The sequence below is a fragment of the Anomaloglossus baeobatrachus genome, chromosome 6 (assembly GCF_048569485.1).
Source record: "Anomaloglossus baeobatrachus isolate aAnoBae1 chromosome 6, aAnoBae1.hap1, whole genome shotgun sequence".
Taxonomy (NCBI): domain Eukaryota; kingdom Metazoa; phylum Chordata; class Amphibia; order Anura; family Aromobatidae; genus Anomaloglossus; species Anomaloglossus baeobatrachus.
The window spans coordinates 45,508,244-45,534,492 of record NC_134358.1 but is presented as its reverse complement, the minus strand read 5'-3'; the positions used below and the strand labels follow the sequence as shown (position 1 = coordinate 45,534,492).

Here is a 26,249-nt window from a genome sequence, read left to right as displayed (position 1 = left end):
GTTTTCTACGCCTGGGATGTGAACCGCGGATATGGTGGATGCTCTGTCCTCCACCCACAATAGAATGCGCCGGACTTCTTGGAAGGCTTGCCGACTGCGCGTCCCTCCTTGGTGGTTGATGTATGCCACCGCTGTGGAGTTGTCCGACTGGATTCGGATCTGCTTTCCTTCCAGCCACTGTTGGAAGGCCAGTAGGGCAAGATACACTGCTCTGATCTCCAGAACATTGATCTGAAGGGTGGACTCCTGCGGAGTCCACGTCCCCTGAGCCCTGTGGTGGAGAAATACTGCTCCCCACCCTGACAGACTCGCATCTGTCGTGACTACTGCCCAGGATGGGGGCAGGAAGGATCTTCCCTGAGACAATGAGGTGGGAAGGAGCCACCATTGTAGGGAGTCCTTGGCCGTCTGGGAAAGCGAGACTTTCCTGTCCAGGGACGTTGACTTCCCGTCCCATTGGCGGAGAATGTCCCATTGAAGTGGGCGCAGATGAAACTGCGCAAAGGGAACTGCTTCCATGGCTGCCACCATCTTCCCTAGGAAATGCATGAGGCGCCGCAAGGGATGCAACTGGCCCTGCAGAAGAGATTGCACCCCTGTCTGTAGTGACCGCTGCTTATCCAGCGGAAGCTTCACTATCGCTGCTAGAGTATGAAACTCCATGCCAAGATACGTTAGTGATTGAGTCGGTGATAGGATCGACTTTGGAAAGTTGATGATCCATCCGAAAGACTGTAGGGTCTCCAGCGTAGCATTCAGGCTGTGCTGACATGCCTCTTGAGAGGGAGCTTTGACCAGTAAATCGTCTAGGTAAGGGATCACCGAGTGTCCCTGAGAGTGCAAGACTGCTACCACCGCCGCCATGACCTTGGTGAAGACCCGTGGGGCTGTCGCCAGACCAAATGGCAGAGCTACGAACTGAAAATGGTCGTCTCCTATCACAAAACGTAGAAAACGTTGATGTTCTGTAGCAATTGGCACGTGGAGATAAGCATCTTTGATGTCTATTGAGGCAAGGAAGTCTCCTCTGGACATTGAGGCAATGACAGAACGCAGGGTTTCCATCCGGAACTTCCTGGCGTGCACATGTTTGTTGAGCCGTTTTAGGTCCAGAACAGGACGGAACGAGCCGTCCTTTTTTGGAACCACAAAGAGATTGGAGTAAAACCCTTGCCCTTGTTCCTGAGGCGGGACTGGGATCACCACTCCTTCCGCTCTTAGGGAGTCCACCGCCTGCAGCAGAGCATCTGCTCGGTCTGGATGTGGGGAGGTTCTGAAGAACCGAGCTGGAGGACGAGAATTGAACTCGATTCTGTACCCGCGAGACAAAATGTCCTTCACCCACCGGTCTTTGACCTGTGACATCCAAATGCCGGAAAAGCGGGAGAGCCTGCCCCCGACCGGCGATGCGGAGGGAGGGGGCTGGAAGTCATGAGGTAGCCGCTTTGGAAGCGGTACCTCCATTTGCTTTCTTGGGGCGCGTGTGAGCCCGCCACGAATCTGAGTTTCTTTGCGTCCTCTGAGTCCCTTTGGACGAGGTAAATGGTGTCTTGCCCGAACCTCGAAAGGACTGAAACCTCTGCTGCCACTTTTTCTGCTGAGGTTTGGTTGTTCTGGGTTGTGGTAAAGAGGAGTCTTTACCCTTGGACTGCTTAATGATATCAGCCAATGGCTCGCCAAACAGTCTCTCTCTAGATAAAGGCAAACTGGTTAAACATTTTTTGGAACCAGCATCTGCTTTCCAGTCCTTTAACCACAAGGCTCTGCGCAAAACTACCGAATTGGCGGACGCCATTGAGGTGCGACTGGTAGATTCTAGGACCGCATTGATAGCGTAAGACGCAAACGCCGACATCTGCGTGGTAAGGTGCGCCACTTGCGGCACTGCTGGATGTATGATAGCATCCACTTTTGCTAAGCCAGCTGAAATAGCCTGGAGTGCCCATACGGCTGCGAATGCCGGAGCAAACGACGCGCCGATAGCTTCATAGACAGATTTTAACCAAAGGTCCATCTGTCTGTCATTGGCATCTTTAAGTGAAGCGCCATCCTCCACTGCAACTATAGACCTAGCTGCGAGTTTGGAAATCGGGGGGTCTACCTTTGGACACTGTGTCCAGCGCTTGACCACCTCAGGGGGGAAAGGGAAACGCGTATCTTTAGATCGTTTAGAGAAACGCCTTTCTGGGTGAGCGTCGTGCTTCTGGATTGATTCTCTGAAGTCAGAGTGATCCAAGAAAGCACTCAATTTACGCTTGGGATAAAGGAAACGAAACTTCTCCTGCTCCGCAGCCGCCTCTTCTGCTGAAGGGGCTGGGGGAGAAATATCCAACAGCCTATTGATGGCTGAGATAAGGTCGTTTACCATGGCATCCCCATCAGGGGTATCCAGGTTGAGAGGGGTTCCAGGAATGGATTCCTGATCACTCTCATCAGACACATCACAGGGAGACTGATTGCGCTGAGACCCTGAGCAGTGTGATGACGTCGAGGGTCTTTCCCAGCGAGCTCGCTTAGGGTGGCTGGGGCTATCATCTGAGTCATAATCCACGGCCTGTGAAGCCGGGGACCCCCCTGTGGGCTGGATTAAATCCAAGTGAGGGGGACCTGAGGACAGAGGCCTCGCCATGTCCAAAGACTGAGCCCCATGCATAGATTGCAAGGTTTCAAGGATTTTTGCCATAGACACAGACATATTATCCGCAAAAACTGCAAAGTCTGTCCCTGTCACCGGGGCAGAACTTACAAGCGTCTCAGCCTGGGTCACTACCCCTCCTGACTCCGGCTGGCGAAGCAGCACCGGGTCGGAGCATTGCACACAATGGGAGCCTGCTGGTAGATCAGCCCCACATGCAGCACACGCAGCACACACAGCCCTGGCCTTGGCAGCCTTGCGTTTTGAGGATGGCATGTTGCTGCTTCCACAGAGTGATCTGGGAGATGCAGCCAGAAGCGACCTCACAGTGCAAGAAATACAATATTTATATATCTGTACAGTACACCGATACACCGTGAGGCACTAGAGGGACCAGCACAAACAAATCGCTTACCGCCCGCTTAAAAAGCGGGTGTGTGGTCGCCAGATAGCCCCTAGTCCAGGTCTCCCAGAGCCTTGCGTCCTTCCTCCAGCCAGACTGCATGTAATGGCTGCCGGCGTCTGAGAGGAAGGGGGGCGGGCCCTGGGCGTTCCTGGCCAAGAGCGGGAAGCCTGCTTCCCTCTGTGCCTAGTGTGAGGGCTGGAGCATGTAAATCAGGCTCCAGCCCTCGTCGCTGCTAGCGAACAGCGTCTCTCCCCTACCCTGAATGACAGGGTGGGGGCGGGAACGAAACGGAGCTGCCGGCGTCCTAGGCCCAAAAAGCCGGGGACTCAATTTATAACCGCCGCCGCCGTAAAAGCGCGGACGGCGGATCCCCGGCGCACCACAAGTCACAGCAGCGCCGCCCGGTCCAGAGGGGGTCGGCGCTGCGTTCCCATACACAAACAATCCCCCAGTAATCTGTAGGGACACTGGCTCCAACATTGCGGTCCCCGGCGCACTACAACACCCAGCCAGCCCGGAGTGTGTCTGTGCCTGCCGGGGACACAGAGTACCTGTATGATGCAGGGCCTGTCCCTGATCGTACTCCTGCTCCGTCTCCAACAGGTTCTAATGGGTCTGTGGATGGAGCCCGGCGTCAGAGCTGAGAGGCCGGCAGGATCCCACTTCCACAGAGCCCTACCAGGGGATGTGGAAGGAAAACAGCATGTCAGGCTCCAGCCCTGTACCAGCAATAGGTACCTCAACCTTACAACACCATCCAGGGGTGAGAAGGGAGCATGCTGGGGACACTATATGTGTCCTCTTTTCTTCCATCCGAAATAGTCAGCAGCTACTGCTGACTAAAATCTGTGGAGCTATGCATGGAATGTCTGACCTCCTTCGCACACAAAGCTAAAACTGGAGAACCCGTGATACCACGGGGGGGTATAGCCAGAGGGGGAGGGGCCTTGCACTTTTGATGTAGTGCTTTGTGTGGCCTCCAGAGGGCAGTAGCTATACCCCAATCGTCTGGGTCTCCCAATAGAGCGCTGAAGAAATTCCCTTCTTCTTTGTCGCTCCATTGGGAGACCCAGACAATTGGGATGTCCAAAAGCAATCCCTGGGTGGGTAACAGAATACCTCGATAAAAAGAGCCGGAAACCGGCCCCCTCTTACAGGTGGGCAATTGCCGCCTTAAGGACTCGCCTACCTAGGCTAGCCTCTGCCGAAGCATAGGCATGCACCTGATAGTGTTTTGTGAAGGTGTGCAGACTCGACCAGGTAGCCGCCTGACACCTGCTGAGCCGTAGCCTGGTGCCGCAAAGCCCAGGACGCGCCTACGGCCCTGGTAGAATGGGCTTTAAGCCCTGAAGGAATCTGAAGCCCCGATGAACGGTAGGCTTCAAGAATCGGTTCCTTGATCCACCTAGCCAAGGTTGACTTGGAAGCCTGAGACCCCTTACGCTGGCCAGCGACAAGGACAAAGAGCGCATCCGAACGGCGCAGGGGCGCCGTGCGAGAAATGTAGATTCTGAGTGCTCTCACGAGGTCTAACAAGTGCAAATCCTTTTCACATTGGTGAACTGGATGAGGGCAAAAAGAAGGCAAGGAGATATCCTGATTGAGATGAAAAGGGGATACCACCTTGGGGAGAAATTCCGGGACCGGACGCAGGACCACCTTATCCTGGTGAAAGACCAGGAAGGGAATTTTGCATGACAGCGCTGCTAGCTCAGACACTCTCCTAAGTGAAGTGACTGCCACTAGGAAGGCCACTTTCTGTGAAAGGCGAGATAGAGAGATCTCCCGCATCGGCTCGAAAGGTGGCTTCTGGAGAGCCGTCAGCACCTTGTTAAGATCCCAGGGTTCTAGCGGACGCTTGTAAGGTGGGACTATGTGGCAAACTCCCTGCAGGAACGTGCGGACCTGCGAGAGTCTGGCTAGACGCTTTTGAAAAAACACTGAAAGCGCCGACACTTGTCCCTTGAGAGAGGCGAGAGACAAACCCTTGTCCAATCCTGATTGAAGAAAGGAAAGAAAAGTGGGCAATGCAAACGGCCAGGGAGCAAAACCCCTATCCGAGCACCAGGCTAAGAAGATCTTCCAAGTCCTGTGGTAGATCTTGGCGGACGTTGATTTCCTGGCCTGTCTCATGGTGGCAATGACATCTTGAGATAACCCTGATGACGCTAGGAGCCAAGACTCAATGGCCACACAGTCAGGTTGAGGGCCGCAGAATTCAGATGGAAAAATGGCCCTTGAGACAGCAAGTCTGGTCGGTCTGGGAGTGCCCACGGTTGCCCCACCGTGAGGTGCCACAGATCCGGGTACCACGACCTCCTCGGCCAGTCTGGAGCGACGAGGATGGTGCGGCTGCAGTCGGACCTGATCTTGCGTAACACTCTGGGCAGAAGTGCCAGAGGGGGAAATACATAGGGTAGTCGAAACTGCGACCAGTCCTGAACTAACGCATCTGCCGCCAGCGCCCTGTGATCCTGAGACCGTGCCATGAATGCCGGGACTTTGTTGTTGTGCCGAGACGCCATTAGATCTACGTCCGGCGTTCCCCAGCGGCAACAGATCTCTTGAAACACGTCCGGGTGAAGAGACCATTCCCCTGCGTCCATGCCCTGGCGACTGAGAAAGTCTGCTTCCCAGTTTTCTACGCCCGGGATGTGAACTGCGGAGATGGTGGAGACTGTGGCTTCCGCCCACAGCAGAATCCGCCGAACTTCTTGGAATGCTTGACGACTGCGTGTGCCGCCCTGGTGGTTGATGTATGCGACCGCCGTGGCGTTGTGTGATTGTATTCGGATCTGTCTGCCCTCCAGCCACCGCTGGAACGCCTGTAGGGCTAGATACACTGCCCTTATCTCCAGAACATTGATCTGCAGGGAGGACTCCGTCGGAGTCCAGGTTCCCTGAGCCCTGTGGTGGAGGAAGACCGCTCCCCACCCTGACAGGCTCGCGTCTGTCGTGACCACAGCCCAGGATGGGGGCAGGAAGGATTTTCCCTTCGACAAAGAAGTGGGAAGAAGCCACCACTGAAGGGAGGTTTTGGCTGCTCTTGACAGGGAAACGTTCCTGTCGAGGGACGTCGACCTCTTGTCCCATTTGCGGAGAATGTCCCACTGAAGTGGACGCAGATGAAACTGCGCAAAGGGAACTGCTTCCATTGCTGCCACCATCTTCCCTAGGAAGTGCATAAGGCGTCTCAAAGAGTGTGACTGACCCCGAAGAAGAGATTGGACCCCTGTCTGTAGTGAACGCTGTTTGTCCAGCGGAAGCTTCACTATCGCTGACAGAGTATGAAACTCCATCGCGAGGTAAGTCAGGGATTGGGTCGGTGTCAATTTTGACTTTGGGAAATTGATGATCCACCCGAACCTCTGGAGAGTCTCCAGGGCAATGGTCAGGCTGTGCTGGCAAGCCACCCAGAAGGGTGCCTTGACTAGGAGATCGTCTAAGTAAGGGATCACCGAGTGGCCCTGAGAGTGTAGGACCGCCACCACTGTTGCCATGATCTTGGTGAAGACCCGTGGGGCTGTCGCCAAGCCGAAAGGCAGTGCCACGAACTGAAGGTGTTCGTCCCCAATGGCGAAACGCAAGAAGCGTTGATGTTCGGGTGCGATCGGCACATGGAGATAAGCATCCTTGATGTCTATTGATGCTAGGAAGTCTCCTTGTGACATTGAGGCGATGACCGAGCGGAGAGATTCCATCCGAAACCTTCTGGTGCTGACATGCTTGTTGAGCAGTTTGAGGTCTAGAACGGGACGGAAAGATCCGTCCTTTTTTGGCACCACGAACAAGTTGGAGTAGAAGCCGTGACCATGTTCCTGAGGGGGAACGGGAATCACCACTCCTTCTGCCTTCAGAGCATTCACCGCCTGAAAAAGTGCAGCGGCTCGCTCTGGGGGCGGAGATGTTGTGAAGAAACGAGTTGGAGGACGAGAGCTGAACTCTATCCTGTAACCGTGAGACAGAATGTCTCTCACCCATCGGTCTTGGACATGTGGCCATCAGGCGTCGCAAAAGCGGGAGAGCCTGTCACCGACCGAGGATGCGGTTTGGGGAGGCCGAGAGTCATGAAGAGGCCGCCTTGGTGGCGGTGCCTCCGGCGGTCTTTTTAGGCCGTGACTTAGACCGCCATGCAGAAGGGTTCCTCTGGCCCTTCTCCGACCTGTTTGACGTGGAGGAATGTGACTTGGCCGAGGGCCGAAAGGACTGAAACCTCGATTGAAACTTTCGCTGTTGAGGTTTGTTTTGTTTAGACTGGGGTAAGGACGAGTCCTTTCCCTTGGATTGTTTAATAATTTCGTCCAATTGCTCGCCAAACAAACGGTCGCCAGAAAATGGCAAACCGGTTAAGAATTTCTTGGAGGCAGAGTCTGCCTTCCATTCACGTAGCCACATGGCTCTGCGGACTGCCACCGAATTGGCGGATGCTACCGCTGAACGGCTCACCGAGTCCAGGACGGCGTTCATGGCGTAGGACGAAAAAGCCGACGCCTGAGAAGTCAGAGACACAACCTGCGGAGTAGCGGTGCGTGTGACCGCAGTAATCTCAGACAGACAAGCTGAGATAGCTTGGAGCGCCCACACTGCCGCGAATGCCGGAGCAAAAGATGCTCCTATGGCTTCATAGATGGATTTCATCATGAGCTCTATCTGCCTGTCAGTGGCATCCTTGAGCGATGAGCCATCTGCCACTGAAACCACAGATCTGGCCGCCAGCCTAGAGACTGGAGGATCCACTTTTGGACACTGAGCCCAACCCTTCACTACTTCCGGGGGGAAGGGATAACGTGTGTCATTAAGGCGCTTAGTAAAACGCTTGTCCGGGTATGCTCTGTGCTTCTGGACAGCATCCCTGAAATTAGAGTGATCGAAAAAGGCACTCCGTGTACGTTTGGGAAACCGAAACTGGTGTTTCTCCTGCTGTGAAGCCGCCTCCTCTACGGTTGGAGTTGGAGGAGAAATTTCTAGCACCTGGTTGATGGACGCTATAAGGTCATTTACTATGGCATCCCCTTCAGGTGTATCTAGATTGAGAGCACCGTCAGGGTCTGAGCCCTGAGCTGCGCCTTCCTCTTCATCCTCTAGAGAGTCCTCATGCTGAGACCCTGAGCAGCGTGATGAAGTGGAGGAAGGTCCCCAGCGAGCCCGCTTCACTGGTCTGGGACTGCGGTCCGAGTCGGAGTCCTCACCGTGGGACCTATGTGTCACCTCAGGAGCAGATTGCTGCGCCAACTGAGGGGGACCTGGGGACGAAGAACGCACAGTGCCCTGCATCTGTGTTGTTGGTCTGGACTGCAAGGCTTCTAGTATCTTAGCAGACCATTTGTCCATAGACTGAGCCATGGACTGTGAAAGCGACTCAGACAGTTTGTCAGCCAAAACTGCAAACTCTGTCCCTGTCACCTGGACAGTGGGAACCGGTGTCTCTACCTGAGCCGGGGGTCCCACCAGTGCCTGAGGCTCCGGCTGAGTGAGTGTCACAGGGGCCGAGCATTGCACACAATGAGGGTAGGTGGAACCTGCAGGTAGCATAGCCGCACATGAGGTACAGGTTGCAAAATAAGCCTGTGCCTTGGTACCCTTGCTCTTTGCGGACGACATGTTGTTGTCCTCCAAGAGATAAGTAAGGGATCACCGTGATCACTGAGGGATATATATAGCCTCAAGTTAACAGTACAGCCGAACCAGCAAATGTATACACAAAGAAGGGAATTTTGTTTACTTACCGTAAATTCCTTTTCTTCTAGCTCCAATTGGGAGACCCAGACAATTGGGTGTATAGCTATGCCTCCGGAGGCCACACAAAGTATTACACTAAAAGTGTAAAGCCCCTCCCCTTCAGCCTATACACCCACGTACTGCTACGGGCTCATCAGTTTTGGTGCAAAAGCCAGAAGGAGGAAAAAATTATAAACTGGTTTAAAGTAAATTCAATCCGAAGGAATATCGGAGAACTGAAACCATTTAACATGAACAACATGTGTATACAAAAAACAGGGGCGGGTGCTGGGTCTCCCAATTGGAGCTAGAAGAAAAGGAATTTACGGTAAGTAAACAAAATTCCCTTCTTCTTTGTCGCTCCTAATTGAGAGACCCAGACAATTGGGACGTCCAAAAGCAGTCCCTGGGTGGGTAAATAATACCTCATAATAGAGCCGTAACGGCTCCGTCCTACAGGTGGGCAACTGCCGCCTGAAGGACTCGCCTACCTAGGCTGGCATCTGCCGAAGCATAGGTATGCATCTGATAGTGTTTCGTGAAGTGTGCAGGCTCGACCAGGTAGCTGCCTGACACATCTGCTGAGCCGTAGCCTGGTGTCGCAAGGCCCAGGACGCTCCCACGGCCCTGGTAGAATGGGCCTTCAGTCCTGAGGGAACCGGAAGCCCCGAGGAACGGTAAGCTTCGAGAATTGGTTCCTTGATCCACCGAGCCAGGGTTGATTTGGAAGCTTGTGTCCCTTTACGCTGGCCAGCGACAAGGACAAAGAGAGCATCGGAGCGGCGCAGGGGCGCCGTACGAGAAATGTAGAGTCTGAGTGCTCTCACCAGATCTAACAAGTGCAAATCCTTTTCACATTGGTGAACTGGATGAGGACAAAACGAGGGTAAGGAGATGTCCTGATTGAGATGAAAAGTGGGCAAGGCAAATGGCCAGGGAGAAAACGCCTGAGCAGAGCACCACGACAGGAATATTTTCCACGTCCTGTGGTAGATCTTGGCGGACGTTGGTTTCCTAGCCTGTCTCATAGTGGCAATGACCTCTTGAGATAATCCTGAAGACGCTAGGATCCAGGACTCAATGGCCACACAGTCAGGTTGAGGGCCGCAGAATTCAGATGGAAAAACGGCCCTTGAGACAGCAAGTCTGGTCGGTCTGGCAGTGCCCACGGTTGGCCGACCGTGAGATGCCACAGATCCGGGTACCACGACCTCATCGGCCAGTCTGGAGCGACGAGGATGGCGCGGCGGCAGTCGGCCCTTATCTTGCGTAACACTCTGGGCAACAGAGCCAGAGGAAGAAACACATAAGGAAGCTGAAACTGCGACCAATCCTGAACTAAGGCGTCTGCCGCCAGAGCTCTGTGATCTTGAGATCGAGCCATGAATGTTGGGACCTTGTTGTTGTGCCGTGACGCCATTAGGTCGACGTCCGGCATCCCCCAGCGGCAACAGATCTCCTGAAACACGTCCGGGTGAAGGGACCATTCCCCTGCGTCCATGCCCTGGCGACTGAGAAAGTCTGCTTCCCAGTTTTCTACGCCCGGGATGTGAACTGCGGATATGGTGGATGCTGTGGCTTCCACCCACAGCAGAATCCTCCGGACTTCCTGGAAGGCTTGCCGACTGCGTGTCCCACCTTGGTGGTTGATGTAAGCCACCGCTGTGGAGTTGTCCGACTGAATTCGGATCTGCTTGCCTTCCAGCCACTGCTGGAACGCTTTTAGGGCAAGATACACTGCCCTGATCTCCAGAACATTGATCTGAAGTGAGGACTCTTGCTGAGTCCACGTACCCTGAGCCCTGTGGTGGAGAAAAACTGCTCCCCACCCTGACAGGCTCGCGTCCGTCGTGACCACCGCCCAGGATGGGGGTAGGAAGGATTTCCCTTTCGATAATGAGGTGGGAAGAAGCCACCACCGAAGGGAAGCTTTGGTTGCTTGAGAGAGGGAGACGTTCCTGTCTAGGGACGTCGGCCTCCTGTCCCACTTGCGTAGGATGTCCCATTGAAGAGGACGCAGGTGAAACTGCGCGAAAGGGACTGCTTCCATTGCTGCCACCATCTTCCCCAGGAAGTGCATGAGGTGCCTCAAGGGTTGTGACCGACCTTGAAGGAGAGATTGTACCCCTGTGTGTAGTGAACGCTGTTTGTCCAGCGGAAGCTTCACTATCGCTGGAAGAGTATGAAACTCCATGCCAAGATATGTCAGTGATTGGACCGGTGTCAGATTTGACTTTGGAAAATTGATGATCCACCCGAAACTCTGGAGAATCTCCAGAGTAACGTTGAGGCTGTGTTGGCATGCCTCTTGAGAGGGTGCCTTGACCAGCAGATCGTCTAAGTAAGGTATCACTGAGTGACCCTGAGAGTGGAGGACCGCAACTACTGTAGCCATGACCTTGGTGAAAACCCTTGGGGCTGTCGCCAGGCCGAACGGCAGTGCCGCGAACTGAAGGTGTTCGTCTCCTATGGCGAAGCGCAAGAAGCGCTGATGCTCTGGAGCAATTGGTACGTGGAGATAAGCATCCTTGATATCGATCGATGCTAGGAAATCTCCTTGGGACATTGAGGCGATGACGGAGCGGAGGGATTCCATCCGGAACCGCGTGGTCCTTACGTGTTTGTTGAGCAGTTTTAGGTCCAAAACAGGACGGAAGGACCCGTCCTTCTTTGGAACCACAAACAGGTTGGCGTAGAAACCGTGACCCTGTTGCTGAAGAGGAACCGGGACCACCACTCCTTCTGCCTTCAGAATGCCCACCGCCTGCAGAAGAGCCTCGGCTCGCTCGGGAGGCGGAGATGTTCTGAAGAATCGAGTCGGAGGACGAGAGCTGAACTCTATCCTGTAACCGTGAGACAAAATGTCTCTCACCCAACGGTCTTTTACTTGTGGCAGCCAGGTGTCGCAAAAGCGGGAGAGCCTGCCACCGACCGAGGATGCGGTGTGAGGAGGCCGTAAGTCATGAGGAAGCCGCCTTGGTAGCGGCACCTCCGGCGGTCTTTTTAGGGCGTGATTTAGACCGCCATGCGTCGGCGTTCCTCTGATCCTTCTGAGGCCTTTTGGACGAGGAGAATTGTGACCTGCCCGCACCCCGAAAGGACCAAAACCTCGACTGTCCCCTCCTCTGTTGGGGTGTTTTTGGTTTGGCTTGGGGTAAGGATGTTTCCTTTCCCTTGGATTGTTTGATGATTTCATCCAATCTCTCACCAAACAAATGGTCGCCAGAAAATGGCAATCCAGTTAAGCACTTTTTGGAAGCCGAATCTGCCTTCCATTCCCGCAGCCACAAGGCCCTGCGTATTACCACCGAATTGGCGGCTGCAACCGCCGTACGGGTCGCAGAGTCCAGGACAGCATTAATAGCGTAGGACGCAAATGCCGACGTTTGAGAGGTTATGGACGCCACCTGCGGCGCAGACGTACGTGAGTGCGTCAATTTGCGCCTGACCAGCTGAGATAGCTTGGAGTGCCCATACGGCTGCGAATGCTGGAGCAAAAGACGCGCCGATAGCTTCATAGATGGATTTCAACCAGAGCTCCATCTGTCTGTCAGTGGCATCCTTGAGTGAAGCTCCATCTTCCACTGCAACTATGGATCTAGCCGCCAGTCTGGAGATTGGAGGATCCACCTTGGGACACTGAGTCCAGCCCTTGACCACGTCAGGGGGGAAAGGGTAACGTGTATCCTTAAGGCGCTTGGAAAAACGCTTATCTGGATAAGCTCGGTTTTTCTGGACTGCCTCTCTGAAGTCAGAGTGGTCCAGAAACATACTCTTTGTACGCTTGGGAAACCTGAAACGGAATTTCTCCTGCTGAGAAGCTGACTCCTCCACTGGAGGAGCTGAGGGAGAAATATTCAACATTTCATTGATGGACGCAATAAGATCATTCACTATGGCGTCCCCATCAGGAGTATCAAGGTTGAGAGCGGCTTCAGGATCAGAATCCTGATCAGCTACCTCCGCTTCATCATACAGAGAGTCCTCTCGCTGAGACCCTGAACATTGTGATGATGTCGAGGGAATTTCATAGCGAGCTCGCTTAGTCGGTCTGGGGCTGCGGTCCGTGTCAGAGACCTCACCCTGGGATCCATGAGACACCCCGGGAAGACATTGCTGTTCCAACTGAGGGGAACCAGGGGACAATGATAACACAGTGCCCCTGGCTTGAGATGCCGGCCTGGACTGCAAGGCTTCTAATATCTTAGCCATAGTCTCAGAAAGTCTTTCAGTAAAAACTGCAAACTCCATCCCTGTCACCTGGACAGTGTTAACAGGTGGTTCTCCCTGGGCCACCCCTAGCAGAGGCTCCGGCTGAGAAAGTGCCACAGGGGCCGAGCATTGCACACAATGAGGGTCAGTGGAACCTGCCGGCAGTATAGCCGTACATGCTACACAGGCAGCATAGTAAGTCTGTGCTTTGGCACCCTTGCTATTTGTGGACGACATGCTGTTGTCTCCTCTGAGCAATACAGGAGGGTAAATAGCCACAAATCAACAGTGCACCCTACAGTGTAAAGTATAGACTATAATCATATAAACTATAAATACACTTCTGCACTAGTGGGGCCAGCACCACAGGTGCTGCTTACCGCCTGCGCAAAGCGTTTGTGTGGGCACCAGAATTCCTGCCTGGGTCTCTTTGAGCTTGTCTCTCCTCTCCAGCGTTAGCAGAGCTGAGAGGAATGGCTGCCAGCGTCCTGGGGAGAGGAGGGAGCCGTGGGCGTGACCCAGAAAAGTGCGGGAACTGGTGCCTCACTGTGCAGAGTGAGGGGGGTGGAGTATGCAAAGCATGCTCCAGCCCTCAGTGCTGCCGACCTGTACAGCGTCCCGCCCTTCCCCTGACTGGCAGGGCTGGGGGCGGGAAAAGAATGAGACTAGGCCGCAGAAGCCGGGGACTATAGTTATAAGCGCGGCCGCCGTATAAGCGCGGTCGGCGCGGAAGTCCCCGGCGCACTAACAGTCCCAGCCGCGCCGCAGGGATAACCATGGCAGCGGCGGTCAGCGCGGCAGTCCCCCTACACAAATACACTCAGCGACGCTGAAGTGTATAGTGGCACAAATGCAGCCAGCGCTGCTGTCCCCGGTGCACTAGCACACCCAGCAATGCTGGAGTGTTGCTGTGCGCGGTCCCCACGGGGACACAGAGTACCTCCAAGTAGCAGGGCCATGTCCCTGAACGATACTCGGCTCCTATCCAGCAGGGTCCTCAGGAGCTGTGGATGGAGCACAGTCTCCTGTGCCTGGAGACCGATGGGATCCCACTTCACCCAGAGCCCTAATTGAGGGATGGGGAAGGAAAGCAGCATGTGGGCTCCAGCCTCCGTACCCGCAATGGATACCTCAACCTTAACAACACCGCCGACAAGAGTGGGGTGAGAAGGGAGCATGCTGGGGGCCCTGTTATGGGCCCTCTTTTCTTCCATCCGACATAGTCAGCAGCTGCTGCTGACTAAGCTGTGGAGCTATGCGTGGATGTCTGACCTCCTTCGCACAAAGCATAAAAACTGATGAGCCCGTAGCAGTACGGGGGGTGTATAGGCTGAAGGGGAGGGGCTTTACACTTTTAGTGTAATACTTTGTGTGGCCTCCGGAGGCATAGCTATACACCCAATTGTCTGGGTCTCCCAATTAGGAGCGACAAAGATATATATATATATATATATATATATATATATATAGTTCGGCACTCTGGGGGGTCCAGCACCGGCAGACCGGTGTGGTTTACCAACCGCTCTGTGTGGCCACCAGATTCCCTGCCCCGGGTCTCCCTCAGCTGCAGCCAGAAGTTCTCCACCGCAGAATGTGCTGAAAAAATGGCTGACGGCGTTCTCAGAGGAGGAGGGAGGCGTGGGCGTAGTCACAAAAGTGCGGGAATCTGGTGCCCCAGCGTGAGTAGTGAGGGGGGCGGAGGACAGCTCAGTGTACTCCAGCCCTCACTGTCGGCGTCATACCGACCGTCCCGCCCTTTTCCCTGACTGGCAGGCCTGGGGGCGGGAGAATACTATACTAGGCCGCAAAAGCCGGGGACTAAAGTTAAAACCGCGGCCGGCCGGCAGTGCACGGTCGGTGCGGTAGTCCCGGACCCATACCCACGCCGCAGTCGCTGCAGCGTCTGGGCCCAAGGTGCTTCATGCGCCGTCCCAACGGGGACACAGAGTACCTGTGGATGCAGGGCCATGTCCCTGACGATACTCCGTCTCCTGTCCGGCAGATTCCCCCAGGGGCTGCGGAGGGAGACCGGTCCCAGTGTCTGGATGACCGGATAGGATCCCACTTCCCCAGAGCCCCTAAGGGATGGGGAAGGAAAGCGGCATGTGGCTCCAGCCTGTGTACCCGCAATGGGTACCTCAACCTTAACAACACCGCCGACCTGAGTGGGGTGAGAAGGGAGCATGCCGGGGGCCCCATAGGGGCCCTCTTTTCTTCCATCCGATAAAGTCAGCAGCTGCTGCTGACTAAAACGTGGAGCTTGCGTGAATGTGTGCCTCCTTCAACACAAAGCAAAAAACTGAGGGGCCCGTGATGCACGGGAGGGTGTATAGCAGAGGGGAGGGGTTACACTTTTTAAAGTGTAATTACTTTGTGTGGCCTCCAGACGCAGAAGCTATACACCCAATTGTCTGGGTCTCCCAATGGAGCGACAAAGAAACGGACATCAGAACCACGCTTTGGGAAGCGTTTGTCAGGACAGGCCCTGGGCTTGGTCACAGCGGCCTGAAAACTGGAGTGGTTAAAGAACACACTCTTTACTCTCTTAGGCGAGGTAAACTGGTGCTTTTCTGCCAGAGAGGGTTGCTCCTCTGATACTGGCGGATTGAGATCCAGTACAGAATTAATAGAAGCAATCAAGTCACTAAGATCTGAGTCACCCTCGGACAGATAAATGGGGTACATGGAGTTAGCCTCCTCATCCTGCGAGTCAGCTCTTGAATCAGAGCCGCGGGAGGAGGAGGGAGAGGAAACCCTGCGTCTCTTCTCAGGAGGACGGGGTCTGGGCCCTGATGATGAATCCTCTGTGAGCTCCGGACCTAAGGGACCCATAGCAGTAGGGGCACCCTGTGAAGGGGGCTGATGCATATTCATCAAAGTCCTGGACAGAAGTCCCATGGACTCAGCAAAAGACTGGAAGATAGACCTAGAAAAGGATTCTACCCAAGCCGGGGGTTCAGCCACAGGTGCAGGAGCAGCCTGAGAGACCACTGGGGGTGAGACTCCAGGCTGTGGCACCGCCAAGTTAGAGCAGACATCACAATGTGGATAGGTGCTCGGTTCAGGCAGCAGGAGCTTACATGCTGCGCATACAGAATAAAGCTTTGGAGCCTTGCTCCTCGTGTGAGACATGCTGCTGGAGTGGGGGCTCTGCAAGAGAATGAACCCCAGAGAGTATACACAGAGGTCCACAACCAGAGACCGGTTGTGGCTTACCAGACCGCTGGAGCGGTGTTGTGTGCCCTCCAGATCCCGAAGCCCGGACCCCCAAGCACAGCACCTCAGCAGGGATGCAGAGTGCAGACCAGCGCCGAGTGAACTCTGTCTGAGAAAATGGCCGCCGGAGCGAAGAGAGGGGGCGGGACTTGGCTGTGAGAGCGGGATCTGGAGGGCCATAGAGACCTACAGGGGAGGAGACACGCACAGCAGTGGGGAGTGTCCCTCCCCTGTGCAGAACGGCCGCCGGGAGGAGCCGAGCCTGTCCCTCTGCATGAGTGATATGCGAGGGCAGAGAACAGAAACTAGGCCTCCGGTAAAGCCGGGGCCTAAATTTGAGCGGCGAGGCCGACGCGCAGGCACCATCGGCGCGGTTCTCGGGCGACAGCTAGAGAACCCGCCGGAAATGCCAATAAATACAGTAAGCACACTCTCCCCAAACAATAAAGCACAGGGACCCCCAATATATAAACGTCTCAGGTACTTAGCTGCTGAGACGCAGGGCCAGGTCCCTGGGGATGAGTGCTCCGGTCCAGCAGGGTCCTGAAGGGCTGCGGATGGAGACCGGTCTCCTGCCAGGCATGGAAACCGTGCTGGTTCCCACTTCAAGCCAGAGCCCAGGAGGGATGGTGAAGGAGCACGGCATGTAAGGCTCCAGCCTTGGAAATCAACCTTACAACACCGCCGACACAGTGGGTTGAGAAGGGACATGCCGGGGGTCCAGACGTGGACCCGCACTTCTTCAATCTCATTCCAAAAAGGAAAAAATCATATGAGAATGCATGTGTGGATATATGCCTCCTGAACACAAAGCGATAAACTGGCTGGGTCTGCTCACCAGGGGGTGTATAAGCTCAGAGGGAGGAGCTACACTTTTAAGTGTAGTACTTTGTGTGTCCTCCGGAGGCAGACACTAAACACCCATGGTCTGGGTCTCCCAAAGGAACGATAAAGAAAAGCAAGGCAATTGCAAATGAGCTTAGTTAAATTAAGTCTAACAAAAGCAGTTTTATAACAAGAGACTACCCGTTAAAGTAATGCGGAGTCAACGGAGCATCCATTCTGTCATCGATGAGCCCCCCGCAATGCCATTGTGGCGTTCAGATGAGCTGCCAGTTGTCTACTGCAGGCCACCATTGTCTCCATGTTTGTAGTGACATGTTTAGTATCCTCTCAATGGAAATTCACAGTGTGCACACTCTGGGTGGAGTGCAGCAGCTTTTGATCTGGTTATGACGGGAGGGGGGTCATGGGGAGGGGGACGGGAGGGAGTCCTGGGGAGAGCTGGGGAGGAGGGGACAGGAGAGGAAGGGAGGAGAGCTGGGGAGGAGGGGACAGGAGAGGAGAGCTGGGGAGGAGGGGACAGGAGAGGAGAGCTGGGGAGGAGGGGACAGGAGAGGAGAGCTGGGGAGGAGGGGACAGGAGAGGAGAGCTGGGGAGGAGGGGACAGGAGAGGAGAGCTGGGGAGGAGGGGACAGGAGAGGAGAGCTGGGGAGGAGGGGACAGGAGAGGAGAGCTGGGGAGGAGGGGACAGGAGAGGAGAGCTGGGGAGGAGGGGACAGGAGAAGAGAGCTGGGGAGGAGGAGACAGGAGAGGAGAGCTGGGGAGGAGGGGACAGGAGAGGAGAGCTGGGGAGGAGGGGACAGGAGAGGAGAGCTGGGGAGGAGGGGACAGGAGAGGAGAGCTGGGGAGGAGGGGACAGGAGAGGAGAGCTGGGGAGGAGGGGACAGGAGAGGAGAGCTGGGGAGGAGGGGACAGGAGAGGAGAGCTGGGGAGGAGGGGACAGGAGAGGAGAGCTGGGGAGGAGGGGACAGGAGAGGAGAGCTGGGGAGGAGGGGACAGGAGAGGAGAGCTGGGGGGGGGGGGACAGGAGAGGAGGGGACAGGAGAGGAGGGGAGGGGACAGGAGAGGAGGGGAGGGGACAGGAGAGGAGGGGAGGGGACAGGAGAGGAGGGGAGGGGACAGGAGAGGAGGGGAGGGGACAGGACCCCAAACAATGAGACTGTAAAAAGTGTAATTTACAGAAATGTTACCTGGAATGATTGAACAAAGCTGAGAACCTGGAGGGAAATCTTCCGGCTGGACTGAAGGAGATGGTGAAGGCTACAGGAAAAGAGGCAGAGAGGCTGGTTAATAGGGATTTCGGCTCCTCCAAATGTCTATTTTGGGTCAATATCCACTACATGGAGACTCACTGGGTCCTGAATACAGAGGCAATGTAATTCTATGCTGCCATTCACACATCGTTATCGGTCTACGGCCGGATACTTACACATATTTCACAATATTGGAGCGCGTTTCATATGAAGAAAGTAAAAAAAACAAACAAAAATCGATAATACAGATCTATATCGCTTGTGCTCGATTTCCCCATGAAATGTTTTGAGTTATTTTATACATATTACAATGTGTATTTAAAAATAAAATTAAAAAAAGGAAGTTTTCACATTGTTCAGTGTTTTTTTTTTTCCTTTAGACCACTTATTCCTGTTTGAGGACATGCACACGTACATTAGCAGCAATGAATAAACTGAGCCTATCTTTTGGATTGAAGCATCTAATGAGCATGTGCAAAAGTCTTTGCACAGGCAGGTAGAAGATCTGCGACATTGCCTATCGTGATTGGTGGGGGGGGGCGGCGACATTGCCTATCATGATTGGAGCTAGGGCCGGCGACAATGCCCATCGTGATTGGTGGGGGAGCTGCGACATTGCCCATCGTGATTGGTGGGGGAGCTGCGACATTGCCCATCGTGATTGGTGGGGGAGCTGCGACATTGCCCATCGTGATTGGTGGGGGAGCTGCGACATTGCCCATCGTGATTGGTGGGGGAGCTGCGACATTGCCCATCGTGATTGGTGGGGGAGCTGCGACATTGCCCATCGTGATTGGTGGGGGAGCTGCGACATTGCCTATTGTGATTGGTGGGGGAGCTGCGACATTGCCCATCGTGATTGGTGGGGGAGCTGCGACATTGCCCATCGTGATTGGTGGGGGAGCTGCGACATTGCCCATCGTGATTGGTGGGGGAGCTGCGACTTTGCCCATCGTGATTGGTGGGGGAGCTGCGACATTGCCTATTGTGATTGGTGGATTCTGTGTTATCGATAGATAGAATTGTTACCCCTCACTATAATCCTGCCTCTGATGGTAAGGAGCCTGCTGAATACTTCCTGAAAGGTCTGGAAATCTGACTCTAGTGTGAAAAGAAGGGAATTTTGTTTACTTACCGTAAATTCCTTTTCTTCTAGCTCCTATTGGGAGACCCAGACAATTGGGGTGTATAGCTTCTGCCTCCGGAGGCCACACAAAGTATTACACTTTAAAAAGTGTAACCCCTCCCCTCTGCCTATACACCCCCCCGTGCATCACGGGCTCCTCAGTTTTGGTGCAAAAGCAGGAAGGAGGATACTTATAAATTGGTCTAAGGTAAATTCAATCCGAAGGATGTTCGGAGAACTGAAAACCATGAACCAAAAGAACAATTCAACATGAACAACATGTGTACACAAAAGAACAACAGCCCGAAGGGAACAGGGGCGGGTGCTGGGTCTCCCAATAGGAGCTAGAAGAAAAGGAATTTACGGTAAGTAAACAAAATTCCCTTCTTCTTTGTCGCTCCATTGGGAGACCCAGACAATTGGGACGTCCAAAAGCAGTCCCTGGGTGGGTAAAAGAATACCCTGATAAAAAGAGCCAACAACGGCCCTCCTCTTACAGGTGGGCAACCGCCGCCTGAAGGACTAGCCTACCTAGACTGGCATCCGCCGAAGCATAGGTATGCACCTGATAGTGTTTCGTGAAACTGTGCAGACTAGACCAGGTAGCTGCCTGACACACCTGCTGAGCCGTCGCCCGGTGCCGCAATGCCCAGGACGCACCCACGGCTCTGGTAGAATGGGCTTTCAGCCCTGAAGGAATCGGAAGCCCAGAAGAACGGTAGGCTTCAAAAATCGGTTCCTTGATCCACCGAGCCAAGGTTGACTTGGAAGCCTGCGACCCCTTACGCTGGCCAGCGAAAAGGACAAAGAGCGCATCAGAACGGCGCAGTGGCGTCGTGCGAGACACGTAGATCCGGAGTGCTCTCACTAGATCTAACAAATGCAAATCCTTTTCACATTGGTGAATTGGATGAGGGCAAAATGAAGGTAAGGAAATATCCTGATTGAGATGAAAAGGGGACAACACTTTGGGGAGAAAGTCCGGGACCGGACGCAGAACCACCTTATCCTGGTGAAATACCAGGAAGGGGGCTTTGCATGACAGCGCTGCAAGCTCTGACACTCTTCGGAGTGATGTGACTGCCACTAGAAATGCCACCTTCTGCGAAAGACGTGATAGAGAGACATCCTTCAGCGGCTCGAAAGGTGGTTTCTGAAGAGCCCGTAGAACCCTGTTGAGATCCCAGGGTTCCAGTGGACGCTTGTAAGGTGGAACTATGTGGCAAGCTCCCTGCAGGAACGTGCGGACCTGCGGAAGCCTGGCTAGACGCTTTTGACAAAACACGGAAAGCGCCGAGACTTGTCCCTTGAGAGAGCCGAGAGACAAACCCTTGTCCATTCCGGAATGAAGGAAGGAAAGAAACGTGGGTAAGGCAAACGGCCAGGGGGTAAACCCCTTATCAGAGCACCAGGCTAAGAAGATCCTCCAAGCCCTGTGATAGATCTTGGCTGACGTTGGTTTCCTGGCCTGTCTCATAGTGGCAATGACCTCTTGAGATAACCCTGAAGACGCTAGGAGCCAGGACTCAATGGCCACACAGTCAGGTTGAGGGCCGCAGAATTCAGATGGAAAAATGGCCCTTGAGACAGCAAGTCTGGTCGGTCTGGGAGCGCCCACGGTTGACCCACCGTGAGGTGCCACAGGTCCGGGTACCACGACCTCCTCGGCCAGTCTGGAGCGACGAGGATGGCGCGGCGGCAGTCGGACCTGATCTTGCGCAACACTCTGGGCAGCAGTGCCAGAGGAGGGAATACATAAGGCAGTCGAAACTGCGACCAATCCTGAACTAAGGCGTCCGCCGCCAGAGCTCTGTGATCCTGAGACCGTGCCATGAATGCCGGGACTTTGTTGTTGTGCCGAGACGCCATTAGATCGACGTCCGGCGTTCCCCAGCGGCAACAGATCTCTTGAAACACGTCCGGGTGAAGAGACCATTCCCCTGCGTCCATGCCCTGGCGACTGTGAAAGTCTGCTTCCCAGTTTTCTACGCCTGGGATGTGAACCGCGGAGATGGTGGAGGCTGTGGCCTCCGCCCACAGCAGAATCCGCCGAACTTCTTGGAAGGCTTGACGACTGCGAGTGCCGCCCTGGTGGTTGATGTACGCGACCGCCGTGGCGTTGTCCGACTGTATGCGGATCTGCCTGCCCTCCAGCCACCGATGGAACACTTTTAGGGCTAGATACACTGCCCTTATCTCCAGAACATTGATCTGAAGGGAGGACTCTGTCGGAGACCAGGTTCCCTGAGCCTTGTGGTGGAGAAAAACCGCTCCCCACCCTGACAGACTCGCGTCCGTCGTGACCACAGCCCAGGATGGGGGCAGGAAAGATTTTCCCTTCGACAGGGAAGTGGGAAGAAGCCACCACTGAAGAGAGGTTGTGGCTGCCAGAGAAAGAGAGACCTTCCTGTCTAAGGACGTCGACCTCTTGTCCCATTTGCTGAGAATGTCCCATTGGAGTGGACGCAGATGAAACTGCGCAAAGGGAACTGCCTCCATTGCTGCCACCATCTTCCCCAGGAAGTGCATGAGGCGCCTCAAGGGGTGTGACTGGGCCCGAAGGAGAGATTACACCCCTGTTTGCAGCGAACGCTGTTTGTCCAGCGGTAGCTTGACTATCGCTGAGAGAGTATGAAACTCCATCCCGAGGTAAGTCAGTGATTGGGTCGGAGTCAATTTTGACTTTGGGAAATTGATGATCCACCCGAACCTCTGGAGCGTCTCCAGAGCCACGGTCAGACTGTGTTGACATGCCACCCGGGAGGGTGCCTTGACTAGGAGATCGTCAAAGTAAGGGATCACCGAGTGGCCCTGAGAATGTAGGACCGCCACCACGGATGCCATGACCTTGGTGAAGACCCGTGGGGCTGTCGCCAGGCCGAAAGGCAGTGCCACAAACTGAAGGTGTTCGTCCCCAATGGCGAAACGCAGGAAGCGTTGATGCTCTGGAGCGATCGGCACGTGAAGATAGGCATCCCTGATGTCGATTGATGCCAGGAAGTCTCCTTGGGACATCGAAGCGATGACAGAGCGGAGGGATTCCATGCGAAACCGCCTGGTTCTCACATGTCTGTTGAGCAATTTGAGGTCCAAAACGGGACGGAATGAACCGTCCTTTTTTGGTACCACGAACAGGTTGGAGTAAAAACCGCGACCACGTTCCTGAAGGGGAACGGGGATCACAACTCCTTCTGTCTTCAGAGTGTCCACCGCCTGAAAAAGTGCAACGGTTCGCTCGGGGGGCGGAGATGTTCTGAAAAAACGAGTCGGAGGACGAGAGCTGAACTCTATCCTGTAACCGTGAGATAGAATGTCCCTCACCCATCGGTCTTGGACATGTGGCCACCAGGCGTCGCAAAAGCGGGAGAGCCTGCCACCGACCGAGGATGCGGTTTGGGGAGGCCGAAAGTCATGAGGAGGCCGCCTTGGAGACGGTGCCTCCGGCGGTCTTTGGAGGACGTGACTTAGACCGCCATGCAGAAGAGTTTCTCTGGCTCTTCTGTGGTCTGTTGGACGATGAGGATTGGGACCTGGCTGAGGGCCGAAAGGACCGAAACCTCGCTTGAATTTTTCGTTGCTGAGGTCTCTTTGGTTTGGGCTGGGGTAAGGACGAGTCCTTTCCCTTGGATTGCTTAATAATTTCATCCAATTGTTCGCCAAACAATCGGTCGCCAGAAAAAGGTAAACCGGTCAAGAACTTCTTGGAAGCAGAGTCTGCCTTCCATTCGCGTAGCCACATGGCCCTGCGGACTGCCACCGAATTGGCGGATGCTACCGCTGTACGGCTAGCCGAGTCCAGGACAGCATTCATGGCGTAGGATGAAAATACCGACGCCTGAGACGTTAAAGACGCTACTTGCGGAGCAGAGGTACGGGTGACCGCATTAATCTCAGACAGACAAGCTGAGATAGCCTGGAGTGCCCACACTGCTGCAAAGGCTGGGGCAAAGGACGCGCCTATGGCTTCATAGATGGAGTTCATTAGGAGCGCTATCTGCCTGTCCGTGGCATCCTTGAGCGTTGAACCGTCAGCCACTGCTACTACGGATCTAGCCGCCAGTCTAGAGACTGGAGGATCCACCTTGGGACATTGAGCCCAACCCTTAACTACGTCAGAGGGGAAGGGGTAACGTGTGTCATTAAGGCGTTTAGTAAAGCGCTTGTCCGGGAAAGCCCTGTGCTTCTGGACAGCATCTCTGAAGTTCGAGTGATCGAAGAAAACACTCCGAGTACGTTTGGGAAACCTAAATTGGTGTTTTTCCTGCTGTGCTGCCGACTCCTCTATAGGTAGAGCTGGGGGAGAAAGATCTCCCACCTGGTTGATGGACGCTATAAGGTCATTTACTATGGCGTCCCCTTCAGGTGTATCAAGATTGAGAGCAACGTCAGGGTCAGAGTCCTGGGCTGCGACCTCCGCCTCATCCTCTAGAGAGTCCTCAAGCTGAGACCCCGAACAGCGTGATGAAGTCGGGGAAGATTCTAAGCGAGCCCACTTAGCCGGTCTGGGACTGCGGTCCGTGCCGGAGTCCTCCACGTAATAACTAGAGGCCACCCCAAGAGCACGCTTCGTCGCAGACCGAGAGGGGCCTGGGGGCGATCCCGCAGTGCCCGGGGCCTGTGTAAGGGCCGGTCTGGGCTGCAAAGCTTCTAGTATCTTAGCAGACCATTTGTCCATAGACTGAGCCATGGATTGTGAAAGTGACTCAGAGAGTTTCTCAGCAAAAGCTGCAAACTCTGTCCCTGCCGCCTGGACAGGGGAAGCCGGCGGTTCTACCTGGGCCGAGGGTCCCACCAGTGCCCCAGGCCCCGGCTGAGCGAGTGCCACATGGCCCGAGCATTGCTCACAGTGAGGGTAGGTGGAACCTGCAGGTAGCATAGCCGCACAAGAGGTACAGGTTGCAAAGAATGGAATTTTGTTTACTTACCGTAAATTCCTTTTCTTCTAGCTCCAATTGGGAGACCCAGACAATTGGGTGTATAGCTATGCCTCCGGAGGCCACACAAAGTATTACACTAAAAGTGTAAAGCCCCTCCCCTTCAGCCTATACACCCCCCGTGCTGCCACGGGCTCCTCAGTTTTGGTGCAAAAGCAAGAAGGAGGAAAAAATTATAAACTGGTTTAAAGTAAATTCAATCCGAAGGAAGGAGAACTGAAACCATTCAACGTGAACAACATGTGTACACAAAAACAGGGGCGGGTGCTGGGTCTCCCAATTGGAGCTAGAAGAAAAGGAATTTACGGTAAGTAAACAAAATTCCCTTCTTCTTTGGCGCTCCATTGGGAGACCCAGACAATTGGGACGTCCAAAAGCAGTCCCTGGGTGGGTAAATAATACCTCATAATAGAGCCGTAACGGCTCCATCCTACAGGTGGGCAACCGCCGCCTGAAGGACTTGCCTACCTAGGCTGGCATCTGCCGAAGCATAGGTATGCACCTGATAGTGTTTCGTGAAAGTGTGCAGGCTCGACCAGGTAGCTGCCTGACACACCTGCTGAGCCGTAGCCTGGTGTCGCAAGGCCCAGGACGCTCCCACGGCCCTGGTAGAATGGGCCTTCAGCCCTGAGGGAACCGGAAGCCCCGAGGAACGATAAGCTTCGAGAATTGGTTCCTTGATCCACCGAGCCAGGGTTGATTTGGAAGCTTGTGTCCCTTTACGCTGGCCAGCGACAAGGACAAAGAGTGCATCCGAGCGGCGCAGGGGCGCCGTACGAGAAATGTAGAGTCTGAGTGCTCTCACCAGATCTAACAAGTGCAAATCCTTTTCAGACTGGTGAACTGGATGAGGGCAAAAAGAAGGTAAGGAGATATCCTGATTGAGATGAAAGGGGGATACCACCTTAGGGAGGAATTCCGGAACCGGACGCAGAACCACCTTGTCCTGGTGAAACACCAGGAAAGGAGCTTTGCATGACAACGCTGCTAGCTCAGACACTCTCCGAAGTGAAGTGACTGCTACTAGAAAAACCACTTTCTGCGAAAGGCGTGCGAGCGAAATATCCCTCATTGGCTTGAACGGTGGTTTCTGAAGAACCATCAGCACCCTGTTCAGATCCCAGGGTTCTAACGGACGCTTGTAAGGAGGGACGATGTGACAAACCCCTTGCAGGAACGTGCGTACCTGTGGGAGTCTGGCCAGGCGCTTCTGAAAAAAACACAGAGAGCGCAGAGACTTGTCCCTTAAGGGAGCCTAGCGACAAACCCTTTTCCAATCCGGATTGAAGAAAGGACAGAAAAGTGGGCAAGGCAAATGGCCAGGGAGAGAAACCCTGAGCAGAGCACCACGACAGGAATATTTTCCACGTCCTGTGGTAGATCTTGGCGGACGTTAGTTTCCTAGCCTGTCTCATGGTGGCAATGACCTCTTGAGATAATCCTGAAGACGCTAAGATCCAGGACTCAATGGCCACACAGTCAGGTTGAGGGCCGCAGAATTCAGATGGAAAAACGGCCCTTGAGACAGCAAATCTGGTCGGTCTGGCAGTGCCCACGGTTGGCCGACCGTGAGATGCCACAGATCCGGGTACCACGACCTCCTCGGCCAGTCTGGAGCGACGAGGAAGGCGCGGCGGCAGTCGGCCCTGATCTTGCGTAACACTCTGGGCAACAGTGCCAGAGGAGGAAACACATAAGGAAGCTGAAACTGCGACCAATCCTGAACTAAGGCGTCTGCCGCCAGAGCTCTGTGAACTTGAGATCGAGCCATGAATGTTGGGACCTTGTTGTTGTGCCGTGACGCCATTAGGTCGACGTCCGGCATCCCCCAGCGGCAACAGATCTCCTGAAACACGTCCGGGTGAAGGGACCATTCCCCTGCGTCCATGCCCTGGCGACTGAGAAA

At 54.6% G+C, this 26,249-nt stretch overlaps 1 protein-coding gene across 2 annotated transcripts in view; it reads right to left on the bottom strand.

The window, feature by feature from the left end:
- The window catches only part of FAM91A1 (family with sequence similarity 91 member A1), a 194,358-nt gene that overhangs the window by 29,455 nt on the left and 138,654 nt on the right, over positions 1-26,249 (bottom strand). For both annotated transcript variants that reach the window (XM_075352899.1, XM_075352898.1), the window contains exon 23: positions 18,221-18,290. In XM_075352899.1, the coding sequence (XP_075209014.1) occupies positions 18,221-18,290 (70 nt within the window). The remainder of the gene's footprint in view (positions 1-18,220; positions 18,291-26,249) is intronic.